We start from the raw sequence: 18,779 nt of genomic DNA on the forward strand, positions 1-18,779 counted from the left end.
TGGCTTTTAAAACTTCACTATTCAGACAGCCAATAGAGAGGAGGTTACGCGCTGCTTGCTTTCTTGCGCACACTATCGGGGTCATATTCAAATTCATTAGTTTGCCTATCTGAATAGGACTGTTTATTATAGTGTGCTGTATAAATCTATCTATCTATCTATCTATCTATCTATCTATCTATCTATCTATCTATCTATCTATCTATCTATCTATCTATCTATCATCACAACTCTCACACCATCATTAAAATGTTCTCTACTTCCTTTAAACACCTCTGAATGTAACATACTGTACGGACACATCCTTAAAGTAATCACCAGGGGTCAGTCTTTCTCTTTAAACATCCCTGTTTGAGTTATGAGAAGCATGTCAACTTTAAAACAGTCCCTGAAATCAGTAATAATCACAAATGGATATATAATTGCAATAGCCTATGTTTTACATTTCACTTTAGACTAAATTTATCAGTCACTCTGGAGACTGAAGTATCCAACAAGCCAGAGGCCATTATTTCTTCTTGATCAGCAATATGTTTTCATTCATCCCTCAGTTTAATTTTTATTCCTGTTATTCACCATCATCATAGATTTTGTTCACACATGGTTCAGCCTTTTACAAGCTGTGAGGTTTATGGATAATGGAAACCTGGTTCTACAATCTGTTCTCACTGCTACATGTGATATAAAGGAGCTATTGTGGGTCAAGCCCGCACAGCAAAAGGCCAAATAAGAGGGCAACATATGTAGAGCAGGTCATGCATGTTGTCAAAGTCATCCACCCAGAGCCCAAAACATGTGTGTGTGTGTGTGTGTGTGTGTGTGTGTGTGTGTGTGTGTGTGTGTGTGTGTGTGTGTCTGAGGACAAAAGAACCTATTATGTAAAATTTTTTCTTCTTCATATCACTGCCCTCTTGAACCAACAGGAAAACACACTGTAACTGTAAATCTTTCTTGAATTAACATTTGCTTCATCACTTTGGCTAAATAAGAACAGCTGCATGCAGTATGAAGATTTAATATGAATCTTATGACTGGCATGAAATGACTCTCCTAAATTCCAATTATGTTCGAATGAAAGCTCAGACTTCATTGTGGATTTCCAAGGAATATTCAGGTTTCCAAATGTCTGCTGTCTGCTAAAAGTGCTTTCCAATAAACTGCATAAAATAGCAGGAAAGGGATTTTGATAAGGAGAGAGTGAAAAACCATATTGTATGAGGTTGTGCATGTGTTTCACATTACGTAAAAGGGTGTTTCACACAAAATATAGCCAGACAGATCTTTTTTCCATAAAATAAAATATACAGACAGTCAAATGTACAAGTAATCATTATGCACAGACTTGTCTGTTGCAAGAAATCACGAATTCAACACCAAATTTAGAGTTCAAATTTCAAATAAAAATGCATTTCTCTGGGTTAAAGGGACACTTCACCGATTTGCATTAAGCTTTGTATCGTTAAAACCCCAGTCATGTTTTTGAATGGTCATGCATCATTCCCTCAGTTTCCCCTGAGATGGGAGAAATACAGATTTCAGTGTTGCACTTCCTTCTTTCAATGATGTAAAAATCGTCATTTGCGTCATTGTAAGAAGGAAGTGCTGTATCTTTGTCGAGGGTGAAAGACTACAGACACTCATTCCTCATTTTTCCAAGGTGGGGGCTATGGGTGGGACCCACTCACGCTACAGACATATTACAGATCAGTGGGTGGGACTTACGAAAATATATGAACACAGACGAAGAAAAAAACGATCAGCTGCCATCTTTATGCTATGCTAAGCTAAGCTAACCAACATTGTGGTGCGAGCCAGACTTCATGTCACAATAATAGCGGAAGGTAATCGTTAAGATATGGAAGAGGGTGATTTTGCAAGCGATGCTCTAATCTGCTGTTCATAGCACCTTTATGAGCCACAATACAGCGAAAAGCTGAGGCAGATAGAGGAACAGAAGCCCGAGGAGTAGGCCGGAGCCTGGGCTTCGGCTGCGTAGAGGAGCCCGGGGAAGACGGCGTAACCCTCGGCCTCTGCTGCATAGAGAAGCCCGGACTGGCAAGAGCTTGGACGGACTAGAAGTGGCTGTACTCTCGCTGTGTGCTTTCTGTATAACATTTCTGAATCAGATCAGGATATGGACGTTTGTTTGGTGAATGTTCCCAGGCAAGAAGAGATACTTTGGGCATGTTTATTTCACAGATGTGTTTTGGCTTACGAGCACAAGCGCTGAGCCAGCGCATCTGTGGCGTATACATATTGTGCGGTGGACGCATTTGTGTGCAGGATGCGGCATTTTCTTCTTGGTGAATATACATGTTTGACCAAGCACTCTCAAAAATAAATCAGAAACTGAATGAAGCTTGTTACTACCCAAGCTTTGTACTGTATATGGACAGCAGCGTACATATTTTAGAACACTTAAGCGACAGCCAAAGCCTGCAGTGATAAATGGATGTCTGACTATACAGTGAGTGTTTCTATTATCTTTGTTATACTAATGTGGCATTTATGTACACAATAGCATACAGCTGAGCAATGTTCCGAGTAAAGGAGCTGTACGCAGTGTTTCTACTTAAACTAATCCCTTTTTAATTGCCTGTGTGTGAAGGGTTGTAATGTCACATTAAAATGATACACTTTGCTCTTTTTGCTATTGCCTCTGAAAGAAAATATCATTATTTTTATGTGAAAGTACCGGATCGGATTTGGCGCGAAATCCAGTGACGTTACCTGCATTCGCGCTCCTGAGCCTCTTGCCTCGTCTACTGACTTTGCACTCAACAGCAACGACACTGCAACATGTCTGATAACAGACTGAAACGACCTGCTCCCAGCACAACAGACTTCAACACAAACTCCACATATTGTGAATAAAAAAATTATCTGCTGAAGCTCGTAAGGCCAAACGTCATTCGGATCAACTTCGGACAAAAACACGGATTAACATCGGCAGGGCATTTGAATTATGGAGAAACCTCCGCTTTGTTTTGGGTATAAAAACAGATCTGGAGTTGGCTTTTATCCTATTGGACAGGTAAGCTAACATTATTACAAAGCATGTAAAATATATTTTGATTTTGTGCTTTAGTTTTTTAAATGTTGTGTCAGTTTGCTAGCCTTCGCTTTAGCGTGTGTTTGCCCAGTCGTTGTCGATCGATGACGTAAAACTGTGGACGCGTTTGTCCGCGTGCATCCGATTTTTAAAAGTCTTTAAACTCGTACAGTCTGACATTGATGGAAACTGAGATTATACAGTGTGACATGAACTTAACTACGATATTGATCGCACAGTGTGTCAAGCAACAATCCTAAAGAACTATTTAAAATCGCACAGTGTACACCGGGCTTTACTGTTATACTGGAATTGTTCAGTGTAGTTCACTAACCGTTTTCGTTATCTTACCGTAAATTTACCTATGTAACACCACATAACATAGGCTAAATGCAGACAATTTAAAGGACAAGTTCGGTATTTTACACTAAAAGCCCTGTTTTCAGATTGTTTATGATGAAATAGAACGGTTTTGACTGAAATTTCGACATATGCGGCTGCCCTGAGAATTTCGGGTGTTTGTGTTTCACCTCCCACCTTTACAATGGGTTTAATGGTGCACTGGAACAATCCTTCCTAAAATGCATTAAACTTTTGTTACAAAGACGTGAAACTCACCGAGTGGTCAGGGGTGTTCACTGGTATGCTCACACAAAAATCGCTGCAAAATACGCATTCCAAAGGTTTTATCGTAGTTTTTGCCAACTCCATTGACTTGTATTAGATGTGCTGTGAGGTACGGTATTACTCCGCGCCGGGAACTTTGTTTCTATTCTTGCAATTTGCAATGGCGGATTAGCGCCACCACCTGGGCTGGAGTGTCTATTATTCAAGCTCTAAACGGAAGAATGTACGGGTGTGAGGCGTTTGGAAAAATAGGTCCACAAGTTAACAACGAATGCTAAAACACCTGTTGGAAAGCATCTTTTGCAGCGATTTTTGTGTGAGCATATCAGTGAACACCCCTGACCACTCGGTGAGTTTCACGTCTTTGTAAACGAAAGTTTAATGCATTTTAGGAAGGATTGTTCCAGTGCACCATTAAATCCATTGTAGAGGTGTGAGGTGAAACACAAACACCCGAAAATTCTCAGGGCAGCCGCATATGTCGAAATTTCAGTCTAAACCGTTCTATTTCACCATAAACAATCTGAAAACAGGGCTTTAAGTGTAAAATACCGAACTTGTCCTTTAACATTGCAGTGGGAATTTACCTGAGTTTCCAGCATGTTGTGTGTTGCTTTCTCCGGTGTGTTGCATCTCAGTCCGTCGCTCATGAGTTCGAGCATGCGCTTGTAAACTTATTGGTTGCAATCTGAAACATCACAGCTAGAGGCAGCTGAAAACTACATACAGCCCCTTTAATGGTAGTGGCTTGCAAAGCTGTGCATTGTGGGAGTTGTAGTTTTCTATACAAATGTGCCCTAAAGTCACGTTCTGTCTTTTTTCGGTCAAATAGGCACAAAATTCTAAATTTATGTTAGATTTCGACTACAAATATGATCCACTTTCAATAAAGATTAATGTTTCTAGCGATGAAATGTCCCTTTAATAATAAAATAAGAACTCAGATAAGAGATAAATAATAAAGGTCTTACTTATACTTTTTTTGACCTGACATTCCTTTCATTATAATGACTTTTTATCCATGTGGTTAAACATATAGCAACTGTTTCAGAGAGCAGTAGGGTATCCTCAATATCTTCCAGTACATTGAACTTTGGTTGCTAAAACATGTATGCTGTAATATCCAGACTAACACACTGGACAAACTCAAGATTGTTTGGCAGTCTGTCAGTATAACTGCAGCACTAAACCTCATTGGCCTCTGTGACGCACCTGCTTGTATTTGGCTCCGGGTTCAAAATGCTTTTGGAAAATTGTTATCTGTTTTCTGTTCAGGATAAGGGAGCTTAGAGAGGACACATACAGTATACTGTATATTTCCTACTCCGTCTCAGCTTTAAGACATCCTATCCGTGTGACCAGGGTAACAAAGATTTATTTGTGTAACTGTAGTGATATAACATTTAAAGTAAAGCAAAATGGCAAGTTTAAACAACAAGCATTTTCCAGGTGAGATCATCAAAGCATTAATCAAAGCCATTTTCGAGCACAAGTGATTGTTAACTGGTGAGTGGCAATCGGAAAATGTTTTAAGGACATCAGGAAATAACAATTCCAAGTGCATTTAATAGAATTGTGCATTTGGGATGGAAAAATTAGCTCATCAAACACTTCTTATATTTGTTGTTGGTAATGTCAAGGGCACGAACATATCCTAGATGCCAGTCAAATTAGTCACAGTTGCCAGTATGGGCAAGTTGTGTGACGAATCCTTCAAAAACCACGAATAAAAGCATGCAAGGTGAACGTAACTATACAACCTGGACAACATTTGTTTCACTATTTATTTGTTTCAAGATTGTTAAGATGTTTGTGTTTGCTCTCGGATTAAAACCATTTTGGTACTTCGTGTCGCACTTGATATGTCTTGTGTGGGAAATCCAGCTCTTAAAGCAGAAGTAGCTAAATGTTTTTTAAGCAAAAAAAAGTGTGTGGAAATGATGAAGTCATGCATAATAATTGGGAACAAGCTGAATTTTAACCTTGTGACTTTTAATTGCCACACACACCACATTATGAGCTCAGTGAACAGACAAATTTGTACTGTACATATTACCAAAACAAGAGCAAACCACATTTAAAGGCATTGACTAATTGATACTGTGGGAACCATTACGGTGTGGCTACAAAATGGTAATTTTATTATGAAATGTGCATAAAAGCATCTTTGGTTTCTCACAAAATATCTTTGGTAAAGTACAAAATGTAACAAATAATCCACACAAGTTACGTATCATCAGGATTTACATTACGGGAATGGAAGACAAACTTGATTTGCATTTTGATCTGCCCAAACAGAATTTCTTCCAGCGTAAACCATGCAAACATGCTCAAATACAACAAACAAACACAGGAAAAACAATAAGAAATACAAAATGTTAACAAAAACCTAAACCAACAAGTGAATCCAAATAATTCAGAATGAAATTTAAAACTGAAGTTGAATATTTTAAACATACCAAACGTCTGTTATGAATTTGTGATAAAGATATAAAACAACTGCTCTTCATCCAAGGGTCTTTGGCATTTAAAAATTTTAAAAGGCTAAACCGTATATCCTCTCCATCTTCTGCATTCTGTATTTTGTATATTGATGACTGTGTTTTTTTTAGTCTTTGAGTTATTGCTCCACTTCGCAAAATAAAACTTTTATCTGCATCCTCTTAAAGTGGTGGAGATTGATATAAATTCAAAATTTCTTCCTCAGGTGTACATTTACTGGATACGAGACACTGTTCTGATGCTCTTACTTCTCCGGATCTTCTGGAAGAGATCGTCTGTAATGTATCAAGAAATATATATTTTAAAATGTCCAACACAATTAAATATAAGAAATAATGAAAATGATTTGAGAATCTATAATAATAGATAATAAATAATATATTATATTATTTATTATCTATTATTACAGATTCTCAAATCATTCATATGGTAAGTATAATAGTAAATTAAATATAAATGTCATATAATCTAATGTATAAATTAATTAATAATAATTAATTCATAATATACCAGAAACATTTTATGCATTACATTTATGTAAAAAAAAAATATATATATATATAACTGAAGTTAGTAAAAACAGCCTACCATCTTTCATAACCACAGGGCCAGTCTGAAATTGGAAAGAATTTATGTTTTATTTACTTTTATTATACAGAATCGACAATTCAAACACAATTCGAACAACAACAAATGAACTAAATGAAAACAAAAAAGCAAGCAAAATGCTTATCCATGGGGAAATAGGCTGTGATATTACTAACCTTAACAGCAGAGGCGCGTCTGAACTCAGACACGGCTGGCTGGTCACTTAAAACTTTAGGAGCTAAAAGAGATTTTCACATCATGCTGTTATAAAATAAGCATTTATTATTAACAAATATTGGAAGAATGATCGATTGCTTACGCATTGGCTTTACGATTACGTCAACAGCATGTACAACTCCATTGGTAGCCATCATATCACCCTCGACCACAGGCACTCTATTGACGTATACAGTGGAGTTAAACTGAAAGTGAAAAAAAATCAGGATACAATTTTTACATTTTCAGATGAAACCAGATACAAGCAATAGTTCAATGAAAACTGTGTTGGGGGTAGCGCATTACAAGTAATGTGCATTAAGTAATAATATTTCTTTTTTTAAGTATTGAGTAAATGAACGCATTACTTTTTAAATGTACACATTAATATTTGAGTTACTTTTTCAAAAAAGTAATCCAAGTTACTTTTAAGTTTAATTAATTCGATTACTTTTTTTTTAACTGAAATAAACTAAATGTAGTCACATTACGCACTCTATGCATACACGCCTCTGTGGGAACAGATTCAGTCAGAAACTAAGATGGCAGGCCAGAGCTCGACATTCTTATGATGAAATATGCAATTTCTGAATGCAGACCTTTTCAGTCGTATAAAACACCTTCAAGGCCGGAAAGAAATCAAGCCTCAGCCAATAAAAAGTAACGCAAAAGTAACTAAAAAGTAACATAAACATTACTTTTCATGAAAAGTAACTAAGTAAAGCAATTAGTTACTTATTTGGGGAGTAACCTAATATTGTGCATTACTTTTAAAAGTAACTTTTCCCAACACTGTCCGTAAATGTTCTGACATATGTAATTTTCATCACCAAAAATGTCCTATGTCATAAAGAGTCATATTTTTATAATGGTTTTAACATAGTCTGTTTTCACTATTAATATTGTATTACAGTATATCTATTTCAAGATTCTTTAACTATATCACACATTTCTGGTGAATATGTTTGATACAATATGAAGGTGAGTAAATGATTATAAGTGAACTATAAGGGCATTCAAATATATCAAATATTCATTCTCTATCAGGTTTAATCCTACTGGGGTCATGAAAAATGTTGGAGCTTATATTAAGTTTATATTCAACTTCTTTGGAAAGAGCACAAATATAGCACAAGAAAATACACAAAAATACAATATTTTGCTAGATAATAAAGGACATTGATGTTATGGTTGAGTTCTGACCATGCCTAGCTCCAGTTTATCTCCTGCAAGGGGCGTCAGTCTGGTGTGTGAGGTCACAGCGCCACTGACCAGGAACTCATCACCAATATGGTACTTCAGAAGGTTGGCCATCTCTCTAGGATCTCCTACTGTATGCATAACATTGCAGGAACAGATATACTGTAAGCATTTCTTTGTTATCAAACTGTCCCAAATAGCTGTCACCGAGGCAGTACCCTTTAAAAGTATCACTATGTACCTTTGAGGTACTATTGTGAACTCTTTCAGGACAAAGGGTACCACCCCAGTGACAGCTAAGGGACGCTTTTTGACCATTTTTGTACAAAATCCACATTTAACAACAAATCCAACCAGTTTGTCCCTTGTCATGCACTAAATATCTGCTTTTCTAACATATGGTGATAGAGGAGCGATTGTTTAAAGCACGTACTCATGAGTTTGTTGAGGTCAGCGGGAGGTAATGCACTGAATGCAGCATTGGTGGGGGCAAAGAAGGTGTAGGTCCCTTTTTTGTTCAGGAGCTCTGTCAGACCTGCTTTCTGAATGGCGCCAACCAAGGTGCTGAACGGACAAAAGTTCATTAAAGCACATCATTAGGGGTACATCCCGAGGCTATAAAAAACGGACAGTCGGACTGACAGCTTAAATTCCTCCCAAACCATTATATATATTTGGTGAACAATTAGCCTCAAGTTATAACATGCATTGTGATCATTACGATGAAAGGTCTTGAGAGAGTGACATTGAGGTTTTTGAACGTGGGTGAAAAAAAACATCAGCTGCATATTCCCTTTCAATAAGTCTGAGAAAACAATTACATGCTTTTTGGTGGGACTTTTTATGGGTCATTCCAGCTCCAAAATCGACATGAGTTATTGTTTTTGCACTGCAAATGATGCTCTCCCATTTCTTCTAAGATAGGCTTAAAGAGTCATACGAACCTCAGGGATTTTCATTTGACTGAGGTTATTGGCTTCTCACCTGAACCGATTGTCTGCCTTCAGGACGTCCATTACAGTTCCCATGGGGGGTGTCAGAAGCTTATCAACGATGAACATAGTTGCATATCTGCCATTTTTGTCATGGGCGGCAATGCAGGCATTTTCGATGCACAGGTTCTGCAAAGTCCACACAAGTTAAATGGTTTTGGTTATTGGTTAAGCAGATCATCATGGTTCTTTTTAAGTCTGATGGTGTATAAAGAAGGCTGTGGAAAAAGTTAAGGTGATCCAAAGGATATGTTTCCAGTGGTCTGTGAATTTCATTACAAAGCAGAAATGTGAGAGCTCAGAATACCATACCACCCACACCGCCAGCTAAAACAGGGTTAGAAATAAATTTGCTACTCTTGTTTAGATGGAATGAGGAGTGTAAAATGTAATAATGCAAAAATTAGACAAAAGTAAAGCTGGAATCCCTTATTGCGCTATATGGTTTTGCATGATATAAATATAGAAAACACTGCTTGGATCTGTTTAATGAATACAAAACTTACATTTCTGTACACAAACACTCTAAGTTTCAATCCACCAAGAGTTTCCAATTCTTGTCCATGGTAAAGGCCTTTGGAGGAAAACTTGCTTTTGAGAATGTGGTTCCTCAGCAGTCTCTTCATGTCTGGAGTCACTGTCAAGCTTTTGCCTACACCCACAATATTGTTATGGTAAAATAAGTATTTCTGATATCAATACAATCACAAATTTATAAAAAAAACCAGAGGGAATGAACCTTTAAATGCATCGTTCAGTGGGGCTAACAGGGTCACAGACTCAGAGCCAATAAGGTGATCGGTAAGACCGGCATCAGTCAAAAGCTTTGTGGCTGTAGTAACAACTGATCCCTCTGCAAGCTCAAGAAGGGTCTTGGCTGGAAAGCAAAAAAGCACAGGACATTAACTTGGTTAAACATCAATGGCTGGTTTGGCTGAAGTCTTTTTTAAATGTCATACCTGAATCAGGAATAAGGAGTTCGTTGATGTAGTGAATGACTCCATTGGTTCCAAGTTTATCTTTTTCTGTGATGATGGCTTTGCCATTGAGGGTCATCCCTTCTCCATTGCAACCGACCTCCAGAACTGTGCCCTGCAAGGTCTCCAGAGGTGTACCGGCCACGATGGACTCGGAGCAGTGCAGGTTTTTCAGGATGTGGTAATTCAGCAGATCTAAAGTAGGTATGGGACGTGTTATTATGAACAAAAAAGTATGACCAAATATATATATGTAAAACAAACCCTCTAAGGCATCTGACATGTTTTCTTGTAAATAAGCATTTTTATCAGACTCTTATGTTATAGGTTCAGTAATTTCACTTTAATGGCAATAAAAAGGTTATTAGTCAGTAATTAAAATTGCTTTATTTTCAAAAATGTCACTTTCATTGGTATTTAACAAATTTGACTGTCTTTCACTGCAAAAAACTCTAAGTGCGTCTGATATGTTTTCTTGTAAATAAGCATTTTTATCAGACTCTTATGTTTGGGTTCAGTAATTTCACTTTAATCGCAATAAAAAGGTTATTAGTCAGTATTTGAAATACTCTATTTTCAGAAATGTCACTTTCATTGGGATTTAAGAAATCTGACTGTCTTTCACTACAAAAAACATCTTAGTGCATTCTGATATGTTTTCTTGTAAATAAGCATTTTTTTATCAGACTCTTATGTTTGGGTTCAGTAATTTTACATATGTCACTTTCATTGGGATTTAACAAATTTGACTGTCTTTCACTGCAAAACCCTCTAAGTGCGTCTGATATGTTTTCTTGTAAATAAGCATTTTTATCAGACTCTAATGTTTTAGGTTCAGTAATTTCACTTTAATGGCGATAAAAAAGTGATTAGTAAGTAATTGAAATGCTTTATTTTCACAAATGTCACTTCATTGGTATGTAACAAATTTGACTGTATTTCTCTGCAAAACCATCTAAGTGCGTCTGACATGTTTTCTTGTAAATAAGCATTTTTATCAGACTCTAATGTTACAGATTCAGTAATTTCACTTTAATGGCAATAAAAAAGTGATTAGTAAGTAATTGAAATGCTTTATTTTCACAAATGTCACTTTCATTGGTATTTAACAAATGTGACTGTCTTTCACTGCAAAACCCTCTAAGTGCATGCAAAAAAATTTGGCCAAAAAAATTACACTTCTTAAAAAATCCACTTCTTTGGACAAGGCATAGTAAACAGTTGCAAAATTGCTAAAGATGCCATTAGAAACATTGCAAAAGATGAAAGTCAGAATTCAAAAGTTAATAATGAAGAAACTGAACCACACATTAGGGGGAGCTGTGATCCATGTGACTGCCAAATTTGGGTTGTATTCAGGTACATATGCTCACAAACGACCCAAGTTAATAAAACTAATACATGATCCATACACATACCTTTAAGAGCAACGGGGTCTCCCAAAATTCTAGTCAGTGTATCTGGAGGAATCTTCTCAAAGGCTTCATTGGTCGGAGCAAAGATTGTGTAGGTGCCTTCATTTTCCAACAAACTGGTGAGACCAGCTGCAGCAACTGCAGTCTGAATCATATGAGAACATAGAAGTTATATAACTATCAAACAAGCATCCCCACACCTTGTTAAAAAGAAATCTACCCTTAGAGTATCCAGGTCGTCATCTGTGTCAATTATAGAGTTGACGTTGTTTGTAATGGCAGTGATGACTCTGTCAACAACATGCACAATTCCATTGGTGGCATGCTGGTCGGTCTTCACCAGCCGCGCACAGTTTACTGTCACAATCTGCCACAAAACACACAGACTGCTCATGTATACAAGAATGAAAAAACGCCGCTTCACAACTTGCAAATCATTTGGAATAAACACTAGTCAGGACGCAATGCTCGATAGCACTAACCAAACATAAATTAAACAACATTTTCGGTAAGGAATTCTAAACAAAGCTCTTTCTTGTTGATAAAAGTAGCAAATTGATGGCCGGTTATATTTGACTTACACCGTTGGAATAGTGGTGGATATGAACATCAAAGTCTTGGTACATGGAAGGAAAGGCAGCACCGTGCTTTAGATCATCTGAAGTCAACCGTTTGTTAACCATGTGGTAGTGAAGAGCGTTGAGGAGTTCAATGTTCACATTGCTTACCAAGGCATCCAAAATTTCCTACAGGACATTTAAAAATAGTTTACAGTACACTTAAGGAAAGTATGCAAGGGTACATGGTCTATATAATAATAGTGACTTGAGATAAATAAGTCTTCATAAACATTTCCTAATCTTAGTAAACTCACAGCGGGAAGTGCAGCCCAAGCCTCGTTGCTGGGAGCAAAGAATGTAAAGCTGCCGGGCCCTTCAATCTCCTCCTGAAGTTTTGCTCTCTCTGAGTACATCTTAGTCGTAGTGGATCCAACCACACCCAAGGTTTTATAGATGTTCACCAGAGGTAGAGCTGTGAAAAAATGGGGTACTATTAAATTTGGGAGCTTTTATTGTTTTTAACAGAGTTAATGAAGTGTTCTTACCTGCTGGACAACCCTTTTCTCCAATAACTCTCTCATAGCCAGGGCAACACTCATAACTGACCACCCTTTAAAAGACAAAAATAAGAAAGAACAAAAAAGTCACTTTGTGCTTAATTTTGCTTTATTATAGATAATCCGGTCTATATTTCTCTCTATTAAGATAATAAAGCAAACAAAGCAATGATAACAACCCTACTGTACGTCTTTATTTATCTCATGCCAGGTACTTCCATAATAAATACGGCTTTATGCTTGAGTTGCTCTTACAGGGTCATAAAATCAAATTTCCTTTGGCAGGAGAAGAATTTAGAGGTACAGTATTGCCCAGAGGAAACTCCAGAGAGGGAGTTGGAAGACCAGTACAGCTGCCAATATAAACAACGGGAAATTTCGAGGAATCACCAAGCAAAGGTGCAGTACATGGGAGACTGGAGATTGACAGATTGCTTTTCTACGGATGTTTCCCTTTTCAGAAAAATATTCTGATAGGCTAATCCAGTTATATGCATATTTATAAGCATTACAGAAAAATATTCTGATTGTAGGCTAATCCAGTTATATGCATATTTATAAGCATTACCATTGTTCATCACATACAGTTTAACACTATAACAAAAGGTACAGGGAAAAGTTGCTGTCTTTGTTTTTATAAGAAAAAGATAGAAATGTCTTTGTTCTGATGAACACGAATTAAGATATTTTCAGGAATGTTTGTAACCAAACCTATCGTGAGCCCTATTTATTTCCATAGTAGGAAAAAGAATACTATGCAAGTGAATGGGGCTCAAAAATGGTTTGGTTACAAACATTCCTCAAAATATCTTCTTTTGTGTTTAATTGTTGTTCAAAGAAATGTATACAGGTTTGTTAGAATACAAAATTATGACAGAATTTTCAATTTTGGGTGAACTAACCCTTTAAAGGTGCAGTGTGTAATTTTTAGAAGGATCTCTTGACAGAAATGCAAAATAATATTCAAAACTATATTATCAGGGGTGTATAAACACCTTTCATAATAAACCGTTATGTTTTTATTACCTTAGAATGAGACATTTTTATCTGCATACACCGAGGGTCCCATTACATGGAAGTCGCCATTTTGTGCCACCATGTTTCTACAGATGCTCTTAACGGACAAACTTTTTTATTTAGTTGACACGTTTGTCCTGTGTCGGCTACCGTAGCTTCTCTATGCGTTTCAAAAGCAAGTGGTGAGCTGTGAACGGAGCTGTTGGTTGCAATTTGCAACCTCACCACTAGATGCCGCTAAAATTTACACACTAAACCTTTAACTTTGACTGATTGCTTTTTAGATTTTTTCTTCCTACAATATGTGATCATTATTTGACAGAGATTTGGTATTATTTAAAATAAAGTACATTTCATTTCAAAATAAAAACCTTTAAGGATATATTATGTGCTTTTATAGATGGATTGCTACTTTTTAGGGGATATTTACTGTATGTGTATGTCCAACAAAATGTTTGCATCTTACTAGAGTAGGAAACCAGAAGGTACATCTAAACAAAGACGACAATCCTGACATTCAGAGATGGGTTAGACTTGTAAAAACACAAAGCTGGAGAGCAGACTGAACTGATTATCAAAACAGATGGTAACTCAACTCCTGTTTGTACTCTGCCAGCATAAACAAAGATGGTAGTCATGGATTTATGACAAAATAAACAGCCAGGCGGCATCATTTATGTATTGGGCACGTTGAAGCTTTACATGGTGTGGCAATGTAGTATTTCATACGAGAAATTATGTTGAAACTTTACTCTATTTTAGTGTATGAATAGCAAGCTGATGCATCATTTTGGATCTTACGTTTTCAGTTCCCTAAACAGAAATGAAATCAAACATCCCCTTAAAACATTTTCCCAGAATTAATAGTTCTATAACCTGGACATAAATTCAACAATCAAGACATTTATCTCCATTGATATGATCATATTAAGCTTAAACATTTAGTTATACCTCGATGAATATAACATCTGCATTACCCAATGGTATTCATTCATATTATCAAAGATATTTAGCTCAAGAAAGGGACCAGATGGCAATCAGATTGAAGGCACAATTGTTTAAGTTATTGGTCTCTCCTCAAGTGACCTGGAAACATCCTGTTTCACTGCAATGACCTTTATGAACCAACCATACAAAGAGTGCAATTGTTCTCCCAAAACCCCAAACCTCAAAACCCCAAAAAGAAAACTTCAGTCTCAGAATCCATCCTTGTCGTTTGCTTAAGGGTAAGTGTGAGACTCACCTTTTATCACACAGGCATTTTGTGAACAGAACTCGGGTAAATACTGAATGATTTGTATGTGTATGGGGATAGCAGATCCTCAACAAGACTCCTGATTTTAGTCATTTCCTAAAAACAGTCAAGCCCCCATAGCAACCCTGACTTCCCCTTTGCTTTCATGAGAATTGCGATGAAAGAAACACTGTTTAAAACGGCAAGGTTAATAAAACAAGTCCTTCTCTGTCTTAAAAGTTTACTTTAACGTTAAAAATCACTGGCACATTCAAAGACTGCATCATAAAAATAATGAAAAACAAACTTAATCCTTATGCTAATTTATAAACATATTGTTTAGTCAATGTGTACACTGTAGTAATACTAATGTAAAACTAATCCAACATTATTTGCTAACCACATCAACACACTTAAGCACATTAAATATTCCTAGAACAGTTTATGATGTTTTATCCCTTTTTTAAACAAATTTGTTTCATAATTTGTCTGTTTATCATGCCTTTACCTTTACACACAAACATTGACATAAACAAAAACTACAAAATCCAGATCCAAACATTAAACATCACAACCACCTTTCACCTATACAACCAATGTTTATAGTTAAAAAAAATACATGTAATGTCCCCCTTTATCTCTTTCTCTCTGCGTCTCTTAATATTGCTATAGCCTAGCTACAGTTTAAACAAAAACAGTTGTATGATTCAACGTACATACCGGTACCAAAGAGTGCATTTTAGTACCTCAAAGGTACCAAATATATACATATACTAAAGACTACATTTTAGGACCTTTTAAAGGGGACATATCACAAGACTTTTTTAAGATGTAAAATAAATCGTTGGTGTCTCCAGAGTACGTTTGTGAAGTTTTAGCTACCAAATAGATAATTTATTATAACATGTTAAAATTGCCACTTTGTAGCTCTTGTGTGCCGTTTTTGGGTGTGTCCTTTAAAAAGCAAATGAGCTGATCTCTGCACTAAATGGCAGGGATGTGGTTAGATGCAGATTAGGTGCAGATTAAGGGGTGGTATTATCCCCTTCTGACATCACAAGGGGAGACACATTTCAATGACCTAATTTTGAACAGGCTTGCAGGAAATATTTTACTAAACTAAGTTACTGGCTTGATCTTTTTCACAAATTTAAGGCTGATAGAAGCACAGGGAACCCAATTATAGCACTTAAACATTAAAAAAGTAAGATTTTCATATGTCCGCTTTAAAGGGGCACTGCCCCAGTGCAGCTTGGAACTGTATTTGACCATTTTCTCTGAGAGTGTACACATTTTGTGATGTTTTGTGCCAAAATGTCAACCTTAAAGATGTACAAAATCTCTGTATATTTATTTATTGTGTCCTTGTCAGTTTATTCCCATGCTATGAACCCTGAAGATGCTGTACCTCCTCAACTCTAATATATATCTCTATGGAATGTTCAGTGTTAATAACATCCTTTTCCCCTGCGGGAGAATTAGGTAGATGTCAGTCAAACAGAGCCTCTATTCAAGTTGTCATTAAGTTCCAGGTCTTTGGCGCTTTGGGATTGGCGCTTTCAGTCAGAAAGGCAATCAGATTTGTCAACATTAATGCACTGTGCAAGATGTTAAGCAATTTAACCCCACAAGCACTGAAACCAATTACTAAGAGACATGTGGTAGCCATTACTACACAGCATTCTTCTATATCTACTGTCAAGTTGAACTCAAATACCCTGTTAGCTGTATAAGCATTATATCACTGTTGGATACAGTAAGAAAACTTGACTGCATTTTAGTTAAAGGGGACATATCATGAACATCTGACTTTTTCCATGTTTAAGTCCTATAATCAACTTCTATCAACCTAGAAAATGCGAAAAAGAACAACCTAGTAACTTTGTTTTGGTAAACCATTCCCTGCAAGCATTTGAAAAAAAAACGGTCATTTGGCTCCCCTTGTGATGTCAGAAAGGGATAAAAACACAAATTTTTGCTCACACCTACAAAGTGGCAATTTTAACATGCTATAATAAATAATTTATAGTATTTTGAGGACTTCACATATGTACTCTGAGGAAGAAGATTTATTTGACATCTTAAGTCTTGTGAAATGTCGCCTTTAGTTTAAAGGTGCAGTGTGTATGTTTTAGGAGGATCTCTTGACAGAAATACAAAATAATATACAAAACTATATTATCAGGGGTGTATAATGAACCGTTATGTGTTTACTACCTTAGAATGAGTCGTTTTTATCTACATACACAGAGGGTCCCCTTACATGGAAGTCGCCATTTTGTGCCGCCATGTTCTACAAAAGCCCTCAACGGACAAACTTTTTTTACTAAGCTGTCTCCGACGACGCCATGTTTGTCCGGTGGCAGCTAACGTAGCTTCTCTATGTGTTTCAAAAGCGAGAGGTGAGCAGTGGACTGAGCCGTTGGTTGCAATACGCAACATCACCACTAGATGCAGCTAAAATTTACACACTGCACCTTTAAACTAAGATGCCAGTTCTTCCAAATACAGACTCACTGTAAAAAGTGAAAGCTGGATGTACTTAAAAAATACTTCAATTGGTAACACTTAAAAAACTAAAATTTTCTCACTTTAAGTGAAAATTTTAATGTAAAAAACTTAAAGAATTCTTTCAAGTGGTAACACATAAAACATTTAAGCTTTTTCAACTACATTTTTTAGTTGTTACCGGTTAATATGTTTTAAAAGTTAATTCAACTTTCACTTTTAACAGTGCTGCATTTCAACTGACAGAAATTTTAGAAACGTCTCCTGTAATAATTTCAGTAAATATAACAAGTTGGTCCCCTGGATATGCAAAGATCTATTTTACTTACAAATAATCAGATGTGTACCTCTGGGTCTCAGTTGTGTAAACTAAATACAGCTCTGTAAAGTTGTAACTTTACAGGCTACACAGCTGGTGAGTAGCTATATATTAAGAGTTTTAAGGGTTTACAACACATTTCCTCCTCAGACTCCAGTAGGTTGTTATCTGGGATATACTTAACCAAAGCTGTCTACAGTGACCCAGAGAAACCCCTAAAATCTGGTGTAACAATCTTTTTTACAACTGTTCTTGCTCTTTAAAACACCCTGACAATAATGAACAACCATTAGCAGTCCTATACTGTATACTTTTGGAAAGTTGTCAAATCGTGATCAATTAAATATTGCAATCCTTTAATCTCAAAGTAGCCTATCTCAAAACAGTTCACACATTAACAAAATGACTGAGGTAGATAGATAGATAGATAGATAGATAGATAGATAGATAGATAGATAGATAGATAGATAGATAGATAGATAGATAGATAGATAGATAGATAGATAGATAGATAGATAGATAGATAGATAGATAGATAGATAGATAGATTTCAATATGAATATATCAGCGCTAACTTACGTTGGTTTGCCGCAGATTTTGCGGTGATACCATTGTTTGCAGTTGGTATAGTACTTCTTGTCCGTTCCCTGAACCTTCTGCATGGCACAAACATTTGGGCTGCAAACACGAATAAGAGTATGTAAATAGTAGGTATGTAAGGTCCCATGCATTGACTAAATGTCACCGGACTTTATGCATTTTGTATGATTGCAGAAAAAGAAACTTTTCAATGATAGTGCATGCTGAAAACACAATCTCACAATTGTACTTTTAAAATGACTAAATGTGGTCCTTACCCTTGAGATCTTCCTCGTATCCTGCTGTGCTGAAGAACCGCTTGATACGGGGATTTTGCGGCAAAAACTGTCGCGATGAATGTGATGGCCAGAGCGATCAGAGTTAAGCGCTTCATCTTGAATCTGCACCCGGGCTGCGTGCAACAGAGTCCGGCTTA

At 36.6% G+C, this 18,779-nt stretch overlaps 1 protein-coding gene across 2 annotated transcripts; it reads right to left on the bottom strand.

The window, feature by feature from the left end:
* Positions 1–5,791: 5,791 nt before the first annotated feature.
* On the bottom strand, positions 5,792–18,779 carry tgfbi (transforming growth factor, beta-induced). 2 transcript variants are annotated; one of them, XM_055178636.2, is made up of 17 exons: positions 18,622–18,779; positions 18,344–18,442; positions 12,675–12,739; positions 12,444–12,601; positions 12,151–12,315; positions 11,790–11,936; positions 11,573–11,714; positions 10,137–10,349; positions 9,917–10,054; positions 9,684–9,829; positions 9,170–9,306; positions 8,619–8,749; positions 8,189–8,313; positions 7,089–7,191; positions 6,946–7,007; positions 6,770–6,794; positions 5,792–6,456 (listed from the first exon to the last, which is right to left on the bottom strand). In XM_055178636.2, exons 1-17 carry the CDS (start codon positions 18,735–18,737, stop codon positions 6,395–6,397), a joined length of 2,034 nt encoding a protein of 677 aa, XP_055034611.2. In that variant the 5' UTR covers positions 18,738–18,779; the 3' UTR covers positions 5,792–6,394. The 2 variants fall into 2 exon arrangements, with proteins under 2 accessions (XP_055034611.2, XP_055034610.2); XM_055178635.2 differs by having other exon boundaries at positions 8,189–8,316.

This window comes from Misgurnus anguillicaudatus, chromosome 16 (assembly GCF_027580225.2).
Source record: "Misgurnus anguillicaudatus chromosome 16, ASM2758022v2, whole genome shotgun sequence".
Taxonomy (NCBI): Eukaryota; Metazoa; Chordata; class Actinopteri; order Cypriniformes; family Cobitidae; genus Misgurnus; species Misgurnus anguillicaudatus.